This window comes from Netta rufina, assembly GCF_964035555.1.
Source record: "Netta rufina genome assembly, chromosome: 1".
Lineage (NCBI taxonomy): Eukaryota > Metazoa > Chordata > Aves > Anseriformes > Anatidae > Netta > Netta rufina.
In genome coordinates, this window is record NC_140123.1 from 143,289,574 (window position 1) to 143,313,685 (window position 24,112).

The following is a 24,112-nucleotide window of genomic DNA, read 5'->3' on the forward strand; positions in this document are numbered from 1 at the left end:
CCCTCTGCAGCCACTCCAGGAGCCTGTTCAGAGGCAGTTGCTGTATAATACACACGGGGAAGACCAGAGACCCTTCCCCTGTCCCTTCAACACAGGATTTTTGTCCCAGGGAAAATGCTTCTTGCTGATGCCAAATCAGCCATTTTCCAAAGGATGAGGGGAACCCCACGGTGATAGCAGGGACAGATCCATCGTGGTTGCTGGTCCCCTCCCTCTTCCTCCCAGCAGCAGGTCCCACAGCAGCTCCCTGCATCCCGTGCACTATTTCTCTTTTGTCCCACAGAGCCATGACAAGAGCTGCAGCAAAGGAGGCAGGGCCCAATGGGGCCATTGCAGCTCCCGAAGAGATAAAAAAGGAGCAAATGGAAGAGCGAGGCCAGTGGAGCAGCAAAATGGAGTTTGTGCTGTCTGTGGCCGGGGAGATCATTGGTCTGGGCAACGTGTGGAGGTTCCCCTACCTCTGCTACAAGAACGGCGGTGGTAAGTTCGCAGCATGCATCAATTGTTCTTGGTCTGTGGGCACTGCAAGACACACTCGTGTCTGGATCTATTTCTCCTACACATTTTGTGCCCCCATATGCAATCCCTTAGTGGCTCCTCCAGCAAGTTGGCTCCTGCCAAAGCCAGGAGCTGAGCAGCACTGGGAGGTGAATCCAGCTCCCCGCTGGGTTCTGGCTCTCAAAGCAGCTCTCCCAGCTTTGGATGACAGATTGGTCTTTTAGGGAAGCCCTTCCTGTAACTCTTCAAGGCTCTTGGGCATTTAGAGACACAGATTATCTCCTGAAATGACCAGAAAGGTGTGAGGGTTCAGAAAACCAGCAGCAACCTCCTTCTACATCAGTCCCTTTCCCACCCTGTCTGCCACCCCAACCTCTCTTGGGCCCTTGCTGTGGAGGAAGAAAGGCTCTGGTGGTGCTGGTATACTTGCCAAAGCCTGGTACTGCCTTCCTGGCACCTGGGAGCCTGCTTCCATCTCCAGGGCACTTACCTCCCACCAGCTCCTCTCACTGTGCTGGCTGCCCTGTGGTTATGAGGGAAACACAGCATATTATTGTGTCAGTGTAACTCAGTTGGCTCCAGAAGCAACAAAGGGGACCAGATAACCACAGCTGAAGGGAAGGATTTTCGCAGAGGATGGGAAGAAGGACACTAATGCCTCTTCCCGAGGAGCAGCTCTCCTGGTTGTCAAACCACAGAAGGGAAATTTATTCCCAGGAAGATTCTGTTCCTCTTCCCCATTTTTTTTTTATTTCTTTCTTGTGTCACTACCCCTTTCATAATAACAATGCAATAAAATCATTGTGTGGTTAAACATTATAATGTAACTGGGAAGTAGGAAGGGAATAACAGACTGTCACCAATTTTTCTTAGCCCGTTCCCCCTCCTTTAAGCATCTTTTCCCTGCGGGCCATGTCACAAAGGCCCTTCTTTCCCAAGGTGCTGTGAGCTGTCACCAGTGGATTACTGACTCAGCTGTTGTTCAGCCCAGGACTACCAAATTCCTGTCCCCTGCGCTGTTACTGAAGTTTTTCCAAATCAAGCTGGAGTCAATACAATGTCTCCTCTGAGCCAAATGGGGGTTGGATAGGAAGATGGTTTAAGAAAATTAAAAAAGTTTTTACGTGAACCTGGGACATTTTTTAGCAGGTCCTCCAGTCTCCCTCTCTGAGGTTTTGATGACAGGCACTGTGGGCAACAAAAGCAAGTCGGAATGGCACAGGAGAGTAAACACTGGTGTTGCACCTCATTGAACAGCCCATTCTGCAGTGATGCCTTGAGAGAAATGGTTTTTGCGTGGAAAAGGCTCCCTGGGCTCAGATGATATCTTTGCATAGTGCGTGCCTATGGCATCTGGTTCAGTAGTCTTTGCAACTTCTATGTTAATTAGTGTGGAAAGGCTACTTTGTTCATATTAGATGTCCATATGAGATATATATATATATATATATATATATATTTAAATTAAACTACTCTGGAATATCTAATGCTGACATTCAGAGGTCATCAAGGCTAGGCTTGGGAAAGATTGGGATGGGAGAGTCTTTCCCTCCCAACTCACACACTGCCATTGCAGAAAACAGAAGGCGTATTTCTCTCTCTGGTGCTCCAGAGAACTAGTTGGCCAACAAACTAGTGTGGGATGATACACAGTCTCTCCCATGCCACTAAAAGATATTCTCACCATTGGTAAAGTCCTTCAAGTTGTTGCAAAAAAAGGCATTTGCCATCTATAACTGCTCCACCGCTCCCAAACTGGAGAATGGCGTCCTGTCACCTTTCTCCACCTTCAGGTGCAGTGAAACAGTTATAAAGCTGTAAAGACAGATGCCATAAAAGCAGTTGTGCTACCTTTTTGTTAAGCAACCAAGTGTCTGGTTTCATTTTCAGGTTTGATCTAATTGCTCAGCATTATGGAGTCGTAGACTCATAAGGAAAGAGGGCTCATTTCTGGGGGCTTCAGTCAGGGTTGAGCCTCCTCCAGTGGAGCAGAAAGCTGGGGAAGAGCTTGCAACCTGAGTTTTAGCTGGTAACAACCCTGGCAATGTTAACGGAGACAAGACAACAGAGGTGTGAGAAGACCCTCATTGCTCAGAGACTAAAGTGGATCAGGTTCTGAGACACAGTATGAGAGGAGAGGGTCCGGGCCCTGCTGAAGGGCTCGTCCATGTGCAGGATAATAAAGCTGTCTTGTAGATTTGGCATGCAGATGCCTTGTAACATCGCAGGAGCAGCTGCCCCTGGTTTATCACAGGCAGTTCCCACTCCCTGCTCTGCAAACCTGGGTGGAAGCTGTGAGCTGGCCTCCCTGCCTCCAGCCCCAGGTCCCCTGCAGCTATGGCACAGCTGTGTTTAGGGGAAATCTGGATGTTGCTTGTTATTGTAACATTGCTGGCTTAAAAACAAGAGGAAACGTTCCTAATTGCTAATTATCCTTCATGGGAAGGAATTTCAGCATGAATGGCTGTGCTGGCAGGGGAGGAGTGGGCCTGGGGACAAAGCCTGGTCCTGCTGAGGAAAGGGCCCTCCTCTCTGCTGCTCACACCAGCGCTGCTCCCCAGGCACTGGGGGTGGGAGAATGATGGGGAGAAAGTCTGAGAGATGACAGAAGGGAGGAAAGCAGAGAGACTGAGATCTCAGGAGCAGTTTTGAGCAGAACAACAAAAGTGCTGGTGGCAGTGGAACCAAAAAGAAGAGGAAAAAGAAAAAAAAAAGTTGAGCATGGCATAATAATAATAACAACAACAATAAATAACAACAATAATAATTATTAATTATTATTATTAATTATTATTTTATTAATATTATTTTAGTCTTTTTTTTTTGCTGCAGTGATTTTGTTGGCTTTTGTTTCTGGGAAAACAACTGCTCTCTCTCCGTTACATCAAGAGTTAATCCAAGGGTCATTTCAGGCCAATTTCTCTTGAGCTGTTTCTCTATATTGTAATGAAAAATTGAAGAGAGAAGTTAAACTTTTTCATTTTGAAAATGATGGAAAGATGCTCTTTAGCCATCCCCCTACTTCCATCCTTTCAGTGCAAGCTACTTGTCAAATTTGATGTGAAATTTGTCTCAAGCAAATCTATACCCCAGCAAATTTATTATTTACCAGGAAATGTCACCATCCCCCAGGTTCGTATCCTCTGGGCAAGTGGGAGTTTTGCTGTGACTCCCGGGACAGGCATAACTAATGTGGTTATGTGAAACGAGGGCTCCTTCTGCTTTACCTGGCTCCTGCTGAAAGCCAGCAGGAGGTGGGGGAGTGACGACAGGGACAACTCCTCCAGAGTGGTCTTTTCCCTTCTCCTCACCCGACTACTCCCTACCTCTGGGTTCTGGCCAATACCAAACACCAAAGTACCGCAGTAGCACAAGACAGGTCATTTTTCCAAGAAATGAGGGAATTAGAGACCTTGCTCTTTTGCACGGGCCACGCAGTTAATTCAGAGAAATATTTGTGTTTATCTAGACGATTCCAACTGTGGCCACAGGTACCTGGCAAGGGGTGTGTGTGGGGTAAGGTTTTACAGAGGTTCCTGAGGCAGCATCTCACCCATCTCTGCAGGAGCCTTCCTCATCCCCTACCTCATCTTCCTCTTCACCTGTGGGATCCCCCTGTTCCTCCTGGAGACGGCGCTGGGGCAGTACACCAGCCAGGGAGGGGTGACTGCCTGGAGGAAGATCTGTCCCATCTTCGAAGGTGAGTCAAGTTGCAGGAATTGCTGGCAGCACTTTCTGGCAGGTAGTGACTCACAGCCTCTTTTGGAAATCTTCTTATTCTGGTTCTTCTCCTTCTTATTTTATTTTATTATTATTTTTTCTTTTTTTAATTTATTTTCCCCTCCCATCCTCTCTATACCAGCCTCATTTTCTCTCCTGGTGCCTGTGCAGGGCAGCAATACCACGACTCCTGTAGGTGACTGAGGGCAAGTGGTGCTGGCTCAGTGCTGATAACCAGTTTTAAACAGGCGAATTTGGGCTTTCTGACCCAATGAATTTTCTGGTGTCCCAGTGAGTGATAGGCCTAAGCAGGACCCGAGGCCGGAGCTCAGCAGTATCTGCACTTTTGCCCCAACTCCACGCTTTATGCATGGTGTGCATCAGCACTATGAACCCTTTTTCCCTGAGTCTTTCCAGAAGGAAGGAACTCACCTGCATTTCTTCACTTTCAGGGCTACAGCTGGTTTTCCTGCAGGAGACACAGTGCAATACAGTAACACATTAGTACTACAAAAATGTTTTCTTGACAGTGAAAGGTTTTCTCCTCTGTTCCACCATAGAGCTGTTTTAGAGTTACCAACAACGTTTCCTGCCTTCATGCACAGTCATATAATCCTTTCCCTTTCCCAGAAGTAGGTCTGATCCTGCTCTCTAGGGACCCATGTGGTTGGCATTGTGCCCTTCTTACCACAGCATGGACTATGTCTTTTCTGGGGCTAAGCTCGACACGTAGCTGGTTGGCATCTGTCTCAAAAGCCTTTGCTTTCCTTCACAGGACTTGGATATTCCGCACAAGTCATTGAGTCCTATCTGAACATCTACTACATCATCATCCTGTCCTGGGCACTCTTCTACCTCTTCAGCTCCTTCACCGCAGTGCTGCCGTGGGCCAGCTGCAATAACCCCTGGAACTCAGGTACACTTTCCTATGGATGGCTTCTGGTGGAGCAGGTGCAAACTTGCCTTTCAAGCTGACTCCCCTTCCCAATTCCCCCACATTATCTGGATTTTGTAGAAAATGTTTTTTATTCGTCTAAAAAATGTTTTAGCTGTAGATGAATGTCATGGTTTCCTGCATTGCTTTGTAGTTGTAATATGGGTGTCACAGAGAGGTGCCCAGAGGTCTCATGAGGTGCTCTGTGGTCAGGGACTCCAGCGAAGGCAGCTGTCGTCATTCACCTTGGGCAGCTGCCAGGAGTGACAGGTCCGTCCCTGTGTTTAGCAGTAGGGGACAAAACTGTTTCTGCACGGAGATATTTTGGTCATTGAGATTTCACTGAAAAACCCACATTTTCTTGAAAGTGAGAGAGGTGGGTCAGGAGGGTTTTTAAACGAATCTAGTGTCCTCCTCACAACGCAGGAGCATTTCATTAGCTTTGGCACAACAATTTATCTCACAATTGCCTTATGCTACCCTGCTACTTCAGAGCTACTGGAGCAGCTGCTGTCACATACCAAACTGTTTTCCTTCACATGCTCAGCTTTTGGCTGAGTTGGTCCAGGCCCTTGTGGAGGATTTGCCAGTACAAGTCTTCCAGTGCAGGAACCAGGAAAACAAAACTCCTAAGGCACTCTTCTTCTGGATTAACCTCATTGTGCTGGCCACAGTTCACAAAACTGTGACCAGCAGTGATAACCTGGCTTTGGTTTTGTTCAAGGCACTCGGGCTGTGAAGATGGGGTAGATGTGAGTCAACCTTCATGGATCAGATGCCCTGATAGGCCTTTTTTTTTTTTTTTAACCAAGTTGAACAGGTTGTTTTGTTTTCAGTGCAAAGCCAAGCTGGAAAGGGCTTTGGCAGCAGTTTAGTTCCCTCCCTTTTTCTCTGGGCTGTAATGATTCATTTCTGTGATGTGTTAAACTTCCCCGCCCTATGGGCCATTCACTCACAGCTTCCTCTGCCCCTGCATCCCAGGAGAGGTAAGCAGCCTTGTCAATAGAGGATCTGATTCCTTCAGCTCTCCCAGCATGGTTTGGGTGTGAGGAAACCACAGATGTTCGCTTCACGTGCAGAAGCTTCCCAGCCACAGCTGGGCTTCTCCTGTTTTCCTGTGGATTATCTTTTGCTTGCCAAATGCATGACGAGGTGCATTTCTTGGATGCATGGCATGTCCTCTGTTTTTAGCAGTTTTACGCTAAGTGACAGGGTTGGGGGTGGGCTAGCAGGACACGAAGGCAGCTGTGGTGCATGTGTGAACATATACCTGTATGTGTGCATAGCAGGTGATGTGTAGTTCAGGAGGTGAACGGGATTTTGTATCCTGGCTACTTGTAGTGGTTATCCCACAATAATCTACATCTTGCAGCCATCTGTTTTCCCTTTGGCTAGGAATTGCTCTCCCCTTCCCTCTCTCCTTCCTCTCTTTGGCTGCTCCTGGACTGGAACTTGCAGCTGGGGAGAGCCAGTCCTTTATGAGATGCTTAATGAGATACAAGGGTTTAATGAGATGCTCAATAGCATGGAGTGAAGAGTCTGTGTGCAGTCAGCATGAGGGTTAGGGTACAGAGGGGAAGGAGCATCCCTCATGGAGGAGCCTTGGAGAATTTCTCTGGCTCATTGGCTTCCTTTTCTTTTGGTAGATCTCTGTGTGGACTTTCTGAATAAATCCAGCTTGGACAACAGGACCATGCCTGCGAACGCCACCTCCCCAGTGGTTGAGTTTTGGGAGTATGTGATCACTTTCCCTTGATTCAGGCTCCACTCTCATCCAAAGGCTGAAGCTGTAGGAATACCCCAGGGTGGGGGGTTTCCAGTAAGGCCAAGTGAGATGCCATAGGTCAGACCCAGGGGAGCACAATGCATGGAGCTGCCAAGGAGATCATCACAGATCCCAGGGGCATGAGGACTAGATGCACCCCAGAGGCTGCTTGCACTGAGCAGTAATGTGCACAAATTCTGGCACTGACGTGCCCAGGTGAAAAAGAAGCCCCAAAAGAGGATGAGGACTTGCTGTAAGGGTGTGCTTGCGTTGGGTGCTGCAGGCTGTCCTTGGCAGGCAAGCACAAGAGGCCAGAGCAGACTGAACAGTGAAACAGAAAGGGACAGAAGTGCCATTTCACTTCTTCCGTCCATGTATTTATTGGTGCCAAAGAGAAGAGGTCCATCGGGCTGCTCAGGGAGGTCTGACTATGGGCCTGGAAGCCATAAAACACCTCTGCATGCCATAATACACCTCTGAAAGAGGGGTCGTGCATCAGGCCAGACAGTGTCCCAGAAGGGCTCCTTGCTGCACCCCAGAGAGGCTGAAATGGCCACAGAGCCATGCTGCTGCTTCTCACTGAACTGAGGAAGGTCTCAGAAAGGAGGAGGTGACAGAGGCTCAGCCTCAGCAGGGATTTTTTCATCTATGGCCCTTAAAGCACCTCTGAGAGGGGTGAGTGCCCTTAGTCCTTTGCAGCCAGCACAAGGCACAGAGGTGAGGAGTTGTGGACAGTCTGCTAAGTCTCTTGATGGGGGTAATTTGGCAGAGGTCTGTATGGATTAATGGGATCTGGGGTGTTAATGTTTCTCTCCCTGTCCCCGGACACCGGCAGGAAGCGAGTCCTGGGGCTCACGGATGGTATTCACAAACTGGGCACTGTGCGCTGGGAGCTGGCTCTGTGTCTCCTGCTGGCGTGGATCATCTGCTACTTCTGCATCTGGAAAGGGGTCAAGTCCACAGGCAAAGTAGGAACAGAGACTGTCCTCCTGGTCCATAAGCCTCCTTGTATCCGTCTTACATTTCTTTCCCAATCTCTTTCCCCTTTTCATGAAGTAGAGGCAGGTGACAGCACCAACGTCAAACCTAAAACCTCATTTTTGACTAGGTCTTCTTCAGCGTTAAGCTTCCTATCCCTGTCAATAATTAAACACTTAAGCAAAATAGACAAGCCTCCGCCTGTAACCACCTCAGTGAATAGATCATGAATCTCTCCTGCTCCTTCTTCCTACAAAATAATGGGGTGGGAGGGATGTCTTTGTGCTCTCCTTTTATTCTCCCCTGTGGGTTTTGGCTCAGCAGGTCACTTTATGCATACTGCTAGTGAGGCTGGAGCCCTGCTGGTGTTGATCTCATAGATCAGGTGAACTGGTTGTCCTTTTGGGGTGGATGAGTGTGGTGTGCCTTGGGGTGGGTGTTAGGGACGCTGCTATGGCCTCAACTTGTTTGGGACCTCCTTTCTTCCTGGAGGTGTGGTGGGATGGGTGGGTTATTAACTAAGGGTTGAGTCCTGTGGGTGGCCAGGGGATGTCTCAGGAACAAAGGGAGGGGAACCAATTTTTTTCAGCAGCCTTCTTCCTCCAAATCACTACCCCTAATATTGGCAGATATGCCCTGTAGTACTGGACACCCACGTTTCAGTGTCAAATCCCCCTTCCCACCTTCAAACCACACAAGGCACCTATTTTAACAGGGCAAGAATAGAGCTTGCTCTGCTGGCTAGGTTTCTCCTAGACTGCCAGTGCCTCTTGCTGATGTTGACCTGCTCTCCACCACTTCCGAAGGAGGAAGAGCCAGGTTCCCCATCTGTGGGGCGAGGGGGTGCTCTGCATCAAATCTTAAATCTCTGATGCTCCTTGTAGGCTGGTCTGGAGATGACAGTGCCCTCTTCACAAGAGATACCCTTCTGATATTGAGGGGATGGGTCTGAAAGGCTGTTTGATGTGCATGGAAGTGTCATCGAGTTGTCCCAGGTTCCCCTGAGCTCTCAGACCTCTCCCCACCGAGTCTCTCCTCTGGAGATATGGCCTTGCCCTGTGGGAGAAGGCTGAAGAAGTTCATTTGGGCTGGCTGGGCCAATTGGTTTCAGCAGGCAGCCCAGAAGGTGAGAGGAAACAGTGAGCGCAGTGAATAGCTGTAATGCTTTTCCTGGGACCACAGGGGATTTTTCCATCACAGGTTTTGGGATACAGGACCTACTTTTTAATAGCCAGATGTTATGGGCATGATGCAGTAACACAGGGTGGGTTTCTCAGTCATGAGACATGCCTCAGGCGAGACAGGGTAGTTGTCTCCTCTGCAGGTAGTCATATTGAAATTTGCAGGGGCACTGTCAAAAAATGCAGCTCCTTTCTACTTTTTCCTCACTGACAGCATAGTAGGATAGGCAGTAGGGAGGTACCAGAAGGTCTATGTGCATAATTCTGTTCACCAGTTGCAGAGTAAACAGGACGCCGTGGTTGACTGCCAGGCTGCACTGATCTGATAACCCTTCCAGACCCTTGTATTTGTGCTTCTGTGATTTAAGGAGTCTGAGCTTAAAGAAACAATGGTGACCTCTGGAAAATAATTGTGTTCAACTCCACGAAGACTCATTTTCATTAAAACCCTTTTCCTTTCATGCATTTTGCCCACCCTTGTACTTTTTCCATGTTTCCTTTCCTTATGCATCCAGCTGATGTGTATAAATGCCCCGCAGAAGTGATTTCTGAAGGTAGATTTTCACACTTGTGCCAAAAGTGCTCATATTCTACTTCAGTAAGGGAACAGTAAGAGTGCCACACACTGTGACTTATTTGACCAACAGTCATTAAGCAGCAGCAACTTTGTTTTAAACCCCTCACTATGAATCCATAGAGTAAACAAGCCTGCGTATTACTTGGATGAATTTTAGTAATGAATACCTGTTAGGAAGTTGCAGCTTGCTTGCAAAGAAACAAAAATGTCAAGCTAGTCAATGGATTAGAGATGATTAATTCTGATTTAATATTTGTTTACTTCACACACAAGATGTGAAAAGAAAGCTTTACATGAGCAATGGTCCATGTCTCCTTGAAAGGCTTTGAGGTTCTTGGTGCCCCCATTTTTTACCTGTGAGCTCAGAAGCGATGAGGGAACCACATGAGCATCCTCTGGAAATGAGATGTCTCAAATTGGACACAAAAAGTTGCTATTTAATTTGGAAAGCCCTTGCTGGGAATGGGATCATTTTAATAACTCCTCATTAAAACTCCGTGACAGGAGGAGACCCAGGTTTCTTTTGCAGCTCTAGAAAGATGAAGAGAACAGCTTGAGAGCAGGGAAATGATGATGGCTGGAAGGAGAAAATAGCAAGAGCAACCAGTGGCACAGCCTTGGGTGAGGAACAAAATGCAGATTAACTAAGCCACTGCTGAGATCTAACCTTGATTAATCCCTTCCCTACCCCACGACTACATTAGCAGTAGCAGCTAAGGCCGGTGGCAGAGCCAAGGCTGGTGTGTAGGGTGGGGGCTGCAGATGAGAGGAGCCGATACCTGCACCCCATCCCCGCTGACCATCTCCCCTGTGGTTTCCTCACGTCCACAGGTCGTGTACTTCACCGCCACCTTCCCCTACGTGATGCTGATCATCCTGCTGGTGCGGGGAGTCACGCTGCCAGGTGCTGCCGAGGGGATCATCTTCTACCTGAAGCCGGACATCTCCAGGCTGGCAGACCCGCAGGTGGGTGGGCGCAGCCCTTGGGGCTGCTGCTGCATGAGGATCTGGCTGTCTGCCCTGAAGGGGGACCTTCAGACCTCTGCAAGGAGCCGAGAGGGGTCTGTCCCCCATCCAGCACAGCCTTTCTGCTTGGGCGCACAGCACGTGGGTTGTTTCCACTCACGGGCTCGGCGAAAGCAGCACAGCGCATGAAATATTCAGCATGGAGCAGATGGTCCTGCTGGTTCTTAAAGACAAATAATTAGGGAAAGGTGGGGTGAAAACAATTTACCACTTCTCATTTCTTCTGGTCCTCTTAGAGCGTTGTTTGGCAAGGACAGGGCCCTCCTGAGACCCATTGCACGCTGACAGTGCATGCTGGACCCGGGCAGTGGGTTTGCTTCCCCTGTCCCAGCTGGGCAGCACCCTTGGGGGCTGCAGACCCCCCTCCAAGGAGCCCCTGGTGTCTTCTCTCTGCCTCAGCAGGCTGCCTCCCATTCCCAATGGGCTCAGCAATGCCCCACATGCCTGTGCCATCCCCGGGAGGTGTCAATGCAGCCCCCCCGCCCTCGAAAAGAGCATTTAAACGCCACCGCTGCTAATTATTCCACCACCAAATTTTCTCATGGCGGCTGCCAAGCAATATGCTTAGCCCACAGCCCCAGCTTACCTCCCGCATCTTCCCAGATGGCCGAAGCCCCAACTGCTCCCAAACCAGCTGCCAAACACACTGTCTTCCCCCAAATGGCTTTCAGATGCAATTATGTGTTGTCAATACAAAATCTGCAGTGCGCCGAGCGCGAGAGCCAGCTGAACATAAATGGCATTTTAATATCAAAATAAATAACAGGGGGGCAACGGGGGCTGAATGTGTTTTATTCATGGCCAGAGCTTATTCAGAGAAAGCCTCCCTGTCTTTTAAAAGCTAACCAAAGCTGACATGGTCTATCTAGGCTGCTGCAAGGCAGTGCGGCAGGGGTGAGGGATTCTGCTGCTGATTTTAGGCAGAGTGTGAAGTTTGGGTGTAAAGGAGGACGTGTGCGTGTGCCCATGCCTAAAGGGCTCCCATGTATGTGTGTATCTGCTAAAGATTCATGCAGATTCAAGTGCAAGCACCCAGGCTGGGATTTTCTGAAGGCTGCCAAATTGCAGCTGCCTGCCTGTTTGCAGCTGGAGGCTGCTTAGAGGGAAAAGAGAGCGAGGGGGAGCACACAGACAAACAAAGAGGTGGGCTGTTTTCCTTCCTGCCTACTACCTTGCAGCTCGGGCAGGGCCAGGTTCACCCTGCAATGCACCAGGACAGCAAGGGACCCTCCACAGGGCACAGGGCTGGAGCAGAGGTGGACGAGCCCACTCAGTTTTCCCATGCAATGCCAGGGCACCCCTCAAACCTGAAATCTGTTTGTTCTGCCCTGATGGAGAGGTTGTTGCCAGACAGGGCACAGCCACTTGTTTAATTTTGTTGCCAGGTCTGGAGACCACTGCCCTTCTCTGTTCCAGGTCTGGATGGATGCAGGCACTCAGATCCTCTTCTCCTATGCCATTTGCCAGGGGTGCCTCACAGCTCTGGGCAGCTACAACAAATATACCAACAACTGCTACAGGTAAGGGGAGCCTGGGCTCCTGGCAGCCTTCTGGAAATTTGCTGCACCTGAGGAAGGCTCCGTCCACAGGAGAGACCTTGGGTCATGCTCTTTTGCATGAGGAGGTGCTCGGAGTTTGGAAGCTGCAGACAACACAGCACAGGGATGGAGAGGGGCTATGGGAACACAGAAAACCAGAAAATTGTTTTAGAAGTGCTCCCTTGCATGAGTCAGCTTGGAAATGGGAGGGATTAGAGGAGGAGGAATGGAAGTGGAGAATGTGTCCAGCCAGCGTGGAGACACCACGGGCTGTTTTGACAGGGTGAGCGAATGGTAGGTTGCGTGGCCAGCTCTGCTGTCCCTTGCTGGGCAGGGGAGATGGTACAAAGATGATTAATGCTGGGCCCTCTGTCTCCAGTGCTTTACTAGCAGCAGGGTAATGTACTACCAGTGGCATTTTGATCCTATCAAGGAGATTAACTGAGCCTGTCTGGCCTCCTCCTTGCCCTTGGACTGTTTTCTCCATGGCCTGACATGAAGCTCAGTGAAGCCATCAGGACCATTTCTGACACATCCCCAGAGCTCCAAGGAGCTGGAGCTCTGCTATTCCTTCAAGTATTGCTCCAGCATGGATGGAGAATTTAATAGTACTCTGGATGGAGACATCAATCACCTCTCCTCTTCATCCCTTCCCAAATAGGTGCTGCTGTGGCTGCTGGCAGGCAATTATTACTTCCCCACGGCTCCTCAAACTGTATCTGTCACCAGTGGAGCAGCGCACTGACACCTTCCTCTAGTATCTTCCTCTAGTATCGTAGGTGCCTTGTGCTTAGGTGCAGAGGGGAACAATGCTCTCTCTGCTCTCCTCCCACAGGGACTGCTTCATGCTCTGCTTCCTGAACAGTGCCACCAGCTTCGTGGCTGGCTTTGCCATTTTCTCTGTGCTGGGCTTCATGGCTCGAGAGCAGGGTGTGCCCATCGCAGAAGTGGCTGAATCAGGTGGGTTTTCCCGGGAGGCTTCAGAGCCTGAGGAGGGCAGTGGGGGCCTTTTTGAAGTGAAAGCCAGCATGGAGGGAGCTCATGGTCATGCTACTGTCTGTTGCCAGGTCCTGGGCTGGCTTTCATAGCATACCCCACAGCAGTAACGATGATGCCCGTGTCTCAGCTCTGGTCCTGCCTCTTCTTCCTCATGCTGATCTTCTTGGGACTGGACAGCCAGGTACAGCAAACAGCTTCTCCATGTCTAACTCCCAAAATACTTGTAACCACACTGAGCACCTCCTGACAGCCATGGAAAAGGACGAGGTGGTGTGTGCTTTGCTAATACCTCACATACATCCCCACACTGGCCACAGCACTTCCACGCTGTGGGTGCTCAGAGCCACGGCCAGTGGCTACGCGTGGTGGCATCCTTCTCCTCAAAGGAGAGGCTGTCCCAGCTACATCCCCAGCTACAAAGGGGAGTGGTGCTGTTTTCCACTGCCTGCATCTCACTGGAGCAATCCCCTGTGTGCTCCCCTCAGCACTGGGCCCATCTCTTACCTTCCTGTACCCTTGGTACCACAGGAGGAAAACCCGGTGGGGCAGTGTGCAGTCTTTGTGTGCTGGTTGGAGGGGACAGGGTGGTGTCCCAGCATGGGTGCCAGGCAGGGCATTCTGCTCAGGCTCCACTTTGGAGCACCTCAACCCCTGAACATGAAGAACGAGGTCTCACACCTCCATTTCTCATGTGTCCTGGCTCCCTGTGCTTCACAGAGGCAAGGGGAGCTCCCTTCTGTCCCAGCGCTTGCTGGTGCCATCTCAGATGCTTCCTCACCCTGCTCAAGGGCAGCATCTGCATGTGCCTGGGGAAGGAGAGACACTGGGCTTTCTGACCTGCCTTCTCCTGCAGTTCGTCTGTGTGGAAAGCATGGTGACAGCTCTCATTGACATGTTCCCGGCCGTGTTTCGGAAGAAGGGGCGTCGGGAGCTGCTGATCCTGACCATCGCAGTCATTTGCTACCTGCTGGGCCTGCTGCTGGTCACTGAGGTAAGAAAGGTGGAGCTGGATTACAACAAAGCACCAGAAGCCCTGCTAGACTGCTCTGGAGGAGCACTCAGAGGCAGCAGGCTTGTCTTTGATGCTGTTATTTATCCTTAATTTCCGATGCATTAGCTGGTGTCTCTCCCAGCCAGTGTGATGCTCCTACACCAATACAGAGCCACAGAGCCCAGCCTGACACAGCGACAGTCCTGCAGCCCCGCGAGGCTGCCTGACGCACAGCCCTGTGCAAATACCAGCTTGCTAAAATGAGCACTGTTCACGTGTAGAGGCTGATCAGCAGGCGTTTGCTGGCTACTTTCCACAAGGAACAGGGCAGCAGGAGGGAAGGATGGGGTAATGGCTGCATCACCCCCTTCCCTGGGCCAGGGGAGAGCCTGTCATCCCAGGACCAGAGGCAGCAGAGTCGTGTTGATGCAGTGTTGATGCTACGGACGTGGTGTTTGTCTACAAAATGTGGTGCTGTGCTGTGCCTGCACACCACACGCGTGGGCAGGGGGCTCAGCCCTCCTCCGCGCTGTCCCCACCCGCTGTGTGGTGACAGCTAATTCCTGCTAAGCCTCTTAGCCACCACTGAGCGATCCTCCAACGGGATCCTGGCTCAGGATTTGCTGAAGGCAGCTCCCACTGTGATCAAGAGAGCTTGGACTGTGAAGCTGGGTTCAGGGATCCCACGGCTTTTGTCTGCCCCCTCGCACCGAAGTGCCTACACCCACCGCTGCAGGACATCGCCCCACATGTGGTGGGATGAAGGGTTCACTCTCCTGCTGTTGAGTCCTTCAGCACTGTTGGAAACATCTGCTCGATTTCTAACAGAGCAGCTTTCTCTTTGAGAAAACACATGAAAATATGAGGGAGGAGTCCACTGAGCTGCCTCAGAGGTAGCCGACAGCAAGTGAGAAGGCTCAGCCCGTGGGCAGGGGCAGCAGGGGAGGGGTGTGCTTCTGTCATCGTGCTGCTTGGACCTTAAGCAATGCATAAAGATGAATAGAGATAAAATACGGTATCTGAATATCCTAATCCTCCGGATCCCAATTTCTTAGGTGCAGAGATTTGCACTGCCACATCATATTTTGGAATGATGCTGGTCGCTTGCTATGTGGTTAATAAACAAACAAACCAAACCAAAATGAAACAAAACCAACAAAATAGTTTCCACTCCTGTGGGCATAGAAACCTGACACGACTCCCTCTTCTCTCCCTCTTTCACAGGGCGGGATGTACATCTTCCAGCTCTTTGATTACTACGCTGCCAGTGGCACCTGCCTGCTCTTTGTGGCCATTTTTGAAGTCATCTGTGTAGGATGGGTGTACGGTAAGTGGAAGACAAAAGCCTGTGTTGCTCCATCTCAAGGCAAGGACTGGGAGTAAAGAAGTGGAGGTGGATAGAAAAGATCCATCCACTCCCTTAGGGGGCAAAGAAATGCTGCAATGACCCTCTTTTTTGTCTGTTTTCCAGTGTTTCCTTACAACATTTTTTAGCTGCTCCACATTTGGAGTAGGAATTTTCCGTCTCTGAAGCTTCCTCATCTTGTGTATCTTTTCTTCTCTTCCCAGCTGTCCTTTGAGGTAGAAAATCAGTTGCAGAGGAGTGACTGCTGCTCTTCAGCCTCTGTCTCAGTCTCCCTATCCTGGGCCTTTGGTCTAGTCCTGCTGGTTCGCTTCACACCAAGTGCTGGCATGCCAACTTGCTATGTGTCACATCTGTGACAATGCATGGTTTTTGTTTGCACAGGCTGTGATGGCATTCGTAGAAGCATGTGGGACTTGGCTCTCAGGGAGCTGTAACTAGACCATGCAGGAGCAGGATTAGGCTGAGCTCCATGAACTATCAGAAGGAAACCAAGGGCAGGCTTCTGCAGGCACAAGCACCATACCATATCTCTTTTGATGGCCAGAAGCCTGTGCTTAGGAAAGAGTATAGCTGTGGAGTTTTCCAACAGGAAATGATTCTTTCTGGGAATATTCTTCCAGCTTCTAACAACTACTGCCTCGGGGATTGTTAGAACCAGAAGTAAAATCTTTCTATTTATTTCACTTCTGTGATTTTTTTTCAAGTTGGGTCAGACAAGCATTAATCATCCACAAAACCCCATAGCAAGGAGCTCTATGGCTTGGTGTGGTGTTGCATGAGGAGTCGCTAGCTTTTGCTTGTTTTGAATCTGCCACCTGCTAGTTTTATTTGGTGCCACCTGGGTCTTACTTTAGAAGAGACAGTGAACAGTCAGTCCCTCTTTGCCCTCTTCGCCACCTGCAGCTTTACCGAGGTTGCAGTAGCTGTAGCTGAGTAGCTGATGAAGTTCTCCAAGCAAAACAGTTCGGGTTCTCCAAACACTTTATGTACAGCAATAGCCAATTTCTTGTCTGGATGGGCTCCCCTCTAGCTGAAATGCGAGCAGGTCCAGCTGCTTGTGCTTGACCTCCCAGGGATGCAAGAAAGGCAGGTCTGTAGGAGAGATTATTCCAGTGAGATGTCCTACAGGGGAAGCTCACCTGAGGGCTTGCAGTGCCAGGTCCCGGCCAGCTTTAAATTTAGAGTCAACTTCTACACATCCCCCATGGGATTTCCAGGGAGAAGGAGACATTCCTGCCCATGCATGACAGGGCTCCACTATCAGCACACTGAGTTATGTGAAACTTACAGTGCAGTTTGTGCATCCTGCCGCCCCGCTCCTCATGGAAAGTAGCCATCACACAGGCCTGGTTCTGGGCTGAGACACAGTCGGCAGGCTGAGGTGGGCCATCTTAGTGGAAAAGATGTGCCTAGTGCCAGCCACTGCTTTTTTCCCTGCCTCAGATTTGGCAGGACCAAGCCTCTTGCTTACACTGTGAAGAATTACAGCGTTTCTGCTAACACAAATACGCGCTCCGAGTTTCCCCTCTCCCAGCACATACGCCAGCCACCCACCGCTTGGCAGCTTCCCTCTGCTGCCAGGCAGATGCTCTCGCTGAGATCTGAGGCTTTCCTCACGTATCACCCTCTGCCCGTGCAAGGATCTCAGGCATCCCACCTGCAGTGAGGTGCTGGAGGTGGTTTGGTTTCCCCCCCACACCTCTGTCCCTTCCGTTTTGGGAGAGCCAGCCTTCATACAAGCAAGCACACTTTTTGCATGCTGGGGTTTGCAGCATGATACCATGGAAATGTGACGTGGGGAGGACGTTTTCCAGGCAGTCACAGTGTGCACATTAGGATCAGCAGGAGAAAGGGAGGGCCTCCATCGCTACAAGAGAGATGGGGCTGAAACTAAAAGGACTGTTTACAAAGCTAGAGCAAACTGAGGACAGCAGGTACCTGTGGGTGGCCCCAGGGTGAATCTGTGCCCTGCTGGCATAAATCTTTCTCTGTCTTTTTACTCACATGCAGTGTGGCTACTCCTGGCTGGATCCTGCCCATCGGGCTTGCACTTACTGGGCGTGCTTTATCCTCTCAGGTGCACCTGCTACAGGCAGCCTTACATGTTTATTTATGGACAGCAAGGGCTCCTTAAAAGCACCTGATACCCAAAGGGCGTGTTGTTCCTGCAGTGCCCCAACGCCTCTGCTGCTGGCTTTGCGCACAGGTTTGGTGCAGGGGTGGGCGCTGCAGGTTTGGGACAGCAAGGGAGCAGATACAAGATTAGCTTTATGGTATGGAGCCAAGGACATCACCTATTGACATCCTGTGCATGAAATTCGATACACAGGAATGCAAATAAATGTAGCTTTGGATAAAAGATTTAAAAGGGGGGACTTTTTTTGTATGTTCCAAACTAAAAATTTGAACAGATTGTATTGAGAAATATTTCCCAGAACATATTATTGATCTATGAAACTCACCATTTCTGGATGTGGAAGAAAAAAAAATCTTAGTCTCTTTCAGCTTGGGTATCACTTGCAGTTGTTATAAGCTACTTAAAATGAGAAGGGTTCCACAAGGACAAAATATAAGGATATAAACAAATCTACAGTTGGGTTAATATGAAATTTATTCCAACAAATTTATGTAGCAAAATAAAATGAGTTGCCAGGAAGACTGCGGCATCTGTGAAAGCATGTAGGACTGGTCAGCAGAAGAGAAGTGATACCGGTGTGCATGGACAGCTGCCCTGAGCCTGCACAGCAGCTCCCTTGTCTTGGAATAATGGGGATAACAGCAAACATCTTTGTTCAATCCAGCAGCAGTATCTTTGAGGAGGCTTAAGGATTCCCCTTCTGGAGCTTTATCTAATCCTGGGAAGGAAGGGGGACTGCACATGGCCTCCAGCTTCTAGTTTGCTCAAAAAGCCAATGCTGAGTAATTGAACTGATGACTTCTTAAGCTTGATTACCTCTTCATGTGCCTGTGAGATGCAGAACATGTAAAACCTCCTGTTCATATACTCTCTGAGGCCATTCTTGTCAGGGCCCTTTGTCTTTCACCACTTCACCTCCTGACTGCCACAGTGACCGTGGAAACACAGGACCTGATGGCTATACTACAGGGAATAGGGATAAGGATGGGTGGAGGCACGCAGCAGCTAGTGGTGTAAGGCTTGTGTTGTTTCCTTGGTGGGGAATGGATGTCTGTGTGTCTTTCTTTTGGTCCGACACCTTTGTGTTTCCTGGATCACTCTGTCTCTTTCACTAGCTCCAAATTTGCAGTGGAACTGACTTCAGCCACCAGTGTAAATGAGTTTATCCATCGTGTCTCTGACATCACGGTGTGTTTCTGTGGAAACACTGTGTGGTATAAAAGACTGCACTGTGCTCAGACTGTAAACTGCAAGTCGTATCATTTATCATGCTCTCCTTTTTTTCCACCCTGTGGAAGATTTCAGTTTTTTGGCAGAACACGTGTTTATACCATCTCCATTTCATCCCCAATATATTTTCAGAAATGCTATCTGAAGCCTCATGGGATTTACCACTTGGAAGTTTTAGGGTTCTGTTCTCTGATGTAGGCTGTGCTCCCACACGAGCCTGCGAGTCCCCTGATATGCCACAGCTTGTTTTTGCTCGAGGCTACTTGTTAACTTGCCAACTCAAGATGGGAGCTATGAGGTATTCGAAGAACCTGCTCCTCCCCATCCTAAGTACTTCAAAAGGCTGGTTTTAAGACGGCTTTCCTGCAAACATTAGTCATGGGATACAGAAAATTACACAAAGAATTACAGAAAAGAAAAGCATACATAATGTGCTTTTGTAGAACTCACATAAAGGAATCATAATACTGGGGCTTAATTCTAGGACAGAAAACCCCAAATAAAACCCAGCAAACCCTAAGCACCTGCAGGTGTGGCAAGTCCTCCGGGCATATTTTTCCCAGCCTTCTGCTGTCGAGATGCAAAGAAGCATGGTCTCACCACACTTGTATGTGGGAAATGTGGCATGGCCATGAGTTCAAACAACCCTAAAGGCAGAAGCCTTTCTTTATCAGCTAAGCACTATGATAAAACATCAGTAAGATAAATGTTATTTCACCCCGGAGATACTTAAGTGGTAACCCTTTCTCTGGAGAGTTTAGCTCGAGCATTTTGTCTCATATTGTTACCCTATTTAATCTAAGGCTGTCTCACGTAGTACTTCTAGCAGTTAGGAAGATGATAGGGCATCTTATGAATGACTTTTTGATTCTTCTTCCTTTTGCTTCTCTTTTTGGCCAATGTAAGGATCTTACACCTTGAAGACATCCTAGCCTACAAGGTCTGCTGAAGTCCATTTGCATTGTGTTTTTTCCTCTGCATACTATTGCATACATTTTCAATTTATGCTTTGGGTTGGGAAGAGTTAATGGACAGGGTCTCATCAGTTGAAGGACTTTTAGATGATCTTTAGAGGTATATCCCTCTTTGGTGTATCATAAAGTTCAGTTGGGTGCAGTCTATTATGGACAACGTAATCTAGTGAGTGAAGCTAAGGAGAGAAAGAAGAGATCAGACACCACAGTGTAACTCAAAGCTTTCCAAAAAGTTATGGCTGAAGTTAAAAACTTCCCTCTGCATTTAGCCACAGATGGGCTTTCTGGATGCCAGCAAAGCTTGTCAACTGTTATTTCACTAGGAGAGCTATGTGTTTTGCCAGGAAGAGATACTGAGGACAGAGAAGGTTGGGATCTGAAGTGAGTAGTGATTGAAGGGAAGAGCAATGATCTCACCTCCTCACCTCTGTCTTTGTCTCCGTGCTGGCTGGTGGTGAAGGAGCCAACCGCTTCTACGACAACATTGAGGACATGATTGGTTTCCGGCCGTGGCCCCTGATCAAGATATGCTGGCTGGTCATCACCCCGGGCTTGTGCTTGGTGAGTATGTGCAAGTACCACAAGTCTTAATGGCGCAGGAACAGTCTGTCCCCACGTGCCCAAAGACGAGCTGGCGGGGAAGAAGACCGGCCTGGCTCAACAGAGAATTGTGGCTTGATCTTAGGAGGAAAAAGAGGGTTTATAAGCTTTGGAAAAGTGGGCAGGCCACTAAGGAGGACTTTAAAGAAGTAGCGAGGCTGTGCAGGGACAAAATTAGGAAGGCCAAAGCTCATCTGGAGCTCAATCTGGCTACTGCCGTTAAAGATAACGACACGTTATTCTGGTTCCCTGCATTCTCTGTTTGTTTTCAAGGTGCTGTGTAATTTTATCAAACCACTATGGAGAAGCACAAGCTTATCCATAGCTGAGGTGGCAACTTGTTTCCTTTGTAAAGCTTTATCTTTTGCCTGGAAAATTAATTAAGCCTGAAGAGCCATTTGTTTACTGCGCAGGCAAAAGAAAATGCACACTCAAAGTTTGAAGAGGTTTGGTCAAATTTTGAATAAAAAGCTGGTGAGTATTACCCTATTCTGAAATACTCACTTCAGCCTGTGTTCTTGTGACCTCCAATGACTCAGAAATGTGTTTTTATGGCCATTTGCTTTCCATATTATTAAATATCTTTGAAAACTTCTGTGACAACTGTGTTTTAAAATCAAGGAAACCCTAAGTCAGACAAGTTCTTGCCTGTTTTGAGTATGTCCAGTTTTGCTCCACCGGTGTTTACATGTTTTCTGAGGCAAATTCTGCTCCTGTGCTTGATCTTGTGAGCTGCTTTCTTTGACCTCAGTGGGAACATAGACAAGATGTATACCCACGGATTACAAAATATTTCTGGTCCCTTGTCCTTGGACTCCACAAGGAGTTGAATACTGGGGGAATCTTCAAAGCAAGCCTGATCCAGCCCAAATAATCTGATAGCTCTGTGGCCAGAGACCCCCTAGAGGTATCAATCTGGGCCCACACAGTACTTCTGGAGGGCTTCTGAGGTGGACAACAACAATTCCTGACCTTGATATGACTAATATACTGTCTCAGTGTTCATGGACTCAGAGTTGCTGCCAGCCTCGCATAGGTTGCACACAGGGAGCCTGAAGGCTTTGCACTGCAGAGAGGCCTGGACCTGGCTGTGAACTGACCCCACGTGCAGTCAGCAGGCACCAAGCCCTGCCTTGCTGCAGCTAGCAATGTCTGTGCCAGGTCATGCAAGGCAGCACACTTATTGCCACCTGGCACTTGTAGGGTGACCGGACTGCTGTCTGGCTGTGTTCCCTATCCTTGGGCTATGTCTGTTCTCTGCTCCTCAGGCTGTCTTCCTGTTCTCCCTCATCAAGTACACACCCCTGAAGTACAACAACACCTACGTGTACCCAACCTGGGGCTACGTGCTGGGCTGGATGATGGCACTCTCCTCCATGGTCTGCATTCCTCTCTACGCCATCTTCATCCTCCTGAGAACCAAGGGACCTCTGAAGCAGGTACTGAGATGGTGGTCGCTGGGTGAATTGCTGCTGCTTCCCCATGACGGCGCATGGCAAGGGCACCAGGGAAGATGCACTTAGCACATTTCTCCACGGAGAAGGTGGCTTTTCCCCAGAGTGTCCTATAGCTATTGCTGGCAACTTGTGGGGCTTGGAGGGTCTCTCTTGGAGGGTCCTCTTCCTTTACAGACTCCCACTAGTGCACACCTGGTACAAAACCAGGATCTGTTTTGCCTTTACTTCTCATCCCTTCCCCTGCTCCCCTTTTAGTGCTGGGTGAGAGCTGTGTTACTTTCTCTGAAGAAATTGCACACGGGCTATTAAAGAGGAGATGCTCACAGATCTGTAGAGGTCTGCCCAATGCCATGGCCAAGCCTGCTCTCTTTCACTGTAGACCCCTTGGCCTCATGCTAGGAAGACTGTCTAGGAAGTCGTGGCTGGCACTATGTCTGACTCCCCACAGCTCAGAACTTTTACATGTCTGTATAAGGACGTGGAGATGTCTGTGAAGTAATTGCCCAAATGTCCTGCTCGCTAAATAGGTAATATTTCTCACCTGTTGCAAAGTGCTTTGAGCCTTTGGGCTGAAATGCAGCTGTAAGTGGTGCTAATGCTTATGTTACAGCACATCCAAGGAATTGATTTGGCCAATTTCAGACTGAGGGTTTTTCTATTTGCCCTGGTTTGAATTATATTAGCTGTAATTTCTAGGGACTTTTCAGTTACATTATTATGAAGAAACTTTCGAGGATGTGCTTGAGGCATGCACGAAGGAATCAGCTGCCAAGCTCGGGCTGATTCAGGGGAGAATCAAAGCCAACTGCATGACACCTCCCAGAATATTTGCTCCTGTTTTGTAAACAAGTTTTCTCAAAACATACCTGTTCCATTTTTCCAGTCACGCCCCACAAATGTATTGAATTAATTTCCCGATACAGCTGCTTCCAGGTACGGTTCCTTTTAACTGAATACTGCAAACCTTTCACTGAAAGCAAGCATTTAATTGGTAATTATGATCAGTTGCTGCAACAAACTGATTCCCCTTGTTACACTTGACTGATCAAGAAACACAAATGTTGTTTCTTAATGTGTCTGATTAAGACAGCTCAAGTCCCAAGCACTGAAAACTTGCAATGAGCTGCTGATAGAGTAGCTCCAGGCCAAGGCTGGTTTCATAAATCATGGGGCAAATACTTCTGAATAAATGACTGAAATCCTGAATCCTGGCAGGCACTTCACAGTGAGTGGAAGCACTGAAATTAATCAAATGGGTCATGGATGAGTTGCCTGCTCTCCTTTTGATGTGCTTTGCAAGGAAGGAGAGTACCGTGGCCTGAACAGCTCACGAAGGGACAAGTAGCTGTGGCTGTGGGTACTCAGCAGGGCCATCATATCCCAGCCCCCACCAAACTCAAAGGGAAGCAGGGCTACTCGGCATGGGGAAACAATATTGGGCTTTACTCTTTTTTTTTTTTTTTTTCTTTTTTTTTTTTCCCCTGTGGCCATAGAAAAATGTCTGTGGGGTAATAACTAGCACCTTTCTGCCAACAAGTACATCTGTGAGGCCCTGTATGTCAGGTGTCAGTCCACAGGAAGGGTCTGAGCCCAGGGGTGGAATATTTTTTGCTGCAAGCAGCTAAAGAAAGCCTTCCCTCCTTCCTCTCCCATCCATGGCCATGCAGCAGGAGAGGAATGGGAGCTGCATGCATTAGCTCTCCGGACGCCTTTGCTCCCAGCAGTGGTTTCAGATCACTGTTTGGTGTCACTTTGTTTATCAGCTCAATTAACAGAGACTTCCCCTCCGCAGCGGCTCGTGCAGCTGATTTCCCCAGCAGAGGACCTGCCACAGGTGAAGAAGCACATGGCGTGTCTGCCCGAATCGGAGTGCAAGGAGCAGTCCCCTCCAGTCCGGGAGGTGCTCAGCATCACAGAGAGAGAAACGCACTTCTGAGGCACCGGGGATGTCGGCTTCGTGCTCCGGATTGATTCGCTCTCTCTCCTTCCTGAAGTAGTTTCTTTTCTCTCCTGGGCTCTTCCCTTCTCTCCTTCACGTCTGAGACACCAGGGACATCTCTCCTTCCAGCTTCAGGACACCCTATGGACAACTCTCCCTGCTGGCAGCTGGGCAGGGAGCAACACGCTTTTGTCAGAGGTGT

At 49.1% G+C, this 24,112-nt stretch overlaps 1 protein-coding gene across 1 annotated transcript; it reads left to right on the plus strand.

Annotated features, from left to right (window-relative positions):
• Window positions 1-287: 287 nt before the first annotated feature.
• LOC311221144 (sodium- and chloride-dependent betaine transporter-like) lies at window positions 288-23,907 on the plus strand (the record flags this gene model as incomplete). Its single annotated transcript, XM_084304954.1, has 14 exons — window positions 288-480; window positions 4,064-4,198; window positions 4,994-5,134; window positions 6,799-6,886; window positions 7,753-7,885; window positions 10,485-10,619; window positions 12,096-12,199; window positions 13,053-13,177; window positions 13,285-13,397; window positions 14,070-14,207; window positions 15,432-15,534; window positions 20,375-20,475; window positions 21,783-21,953; window positions 23,764-23,907. 14 exons carry the CDS (start codon window positions 288-290, stop codon window positions 23,905-23,907), a joined length of 1,824 nt encoding a protein of 607 aa, XP_084161080.1.
• Between the last annotated feature and the right edge of the window lie 205 nt (window positions 23,908-24,112).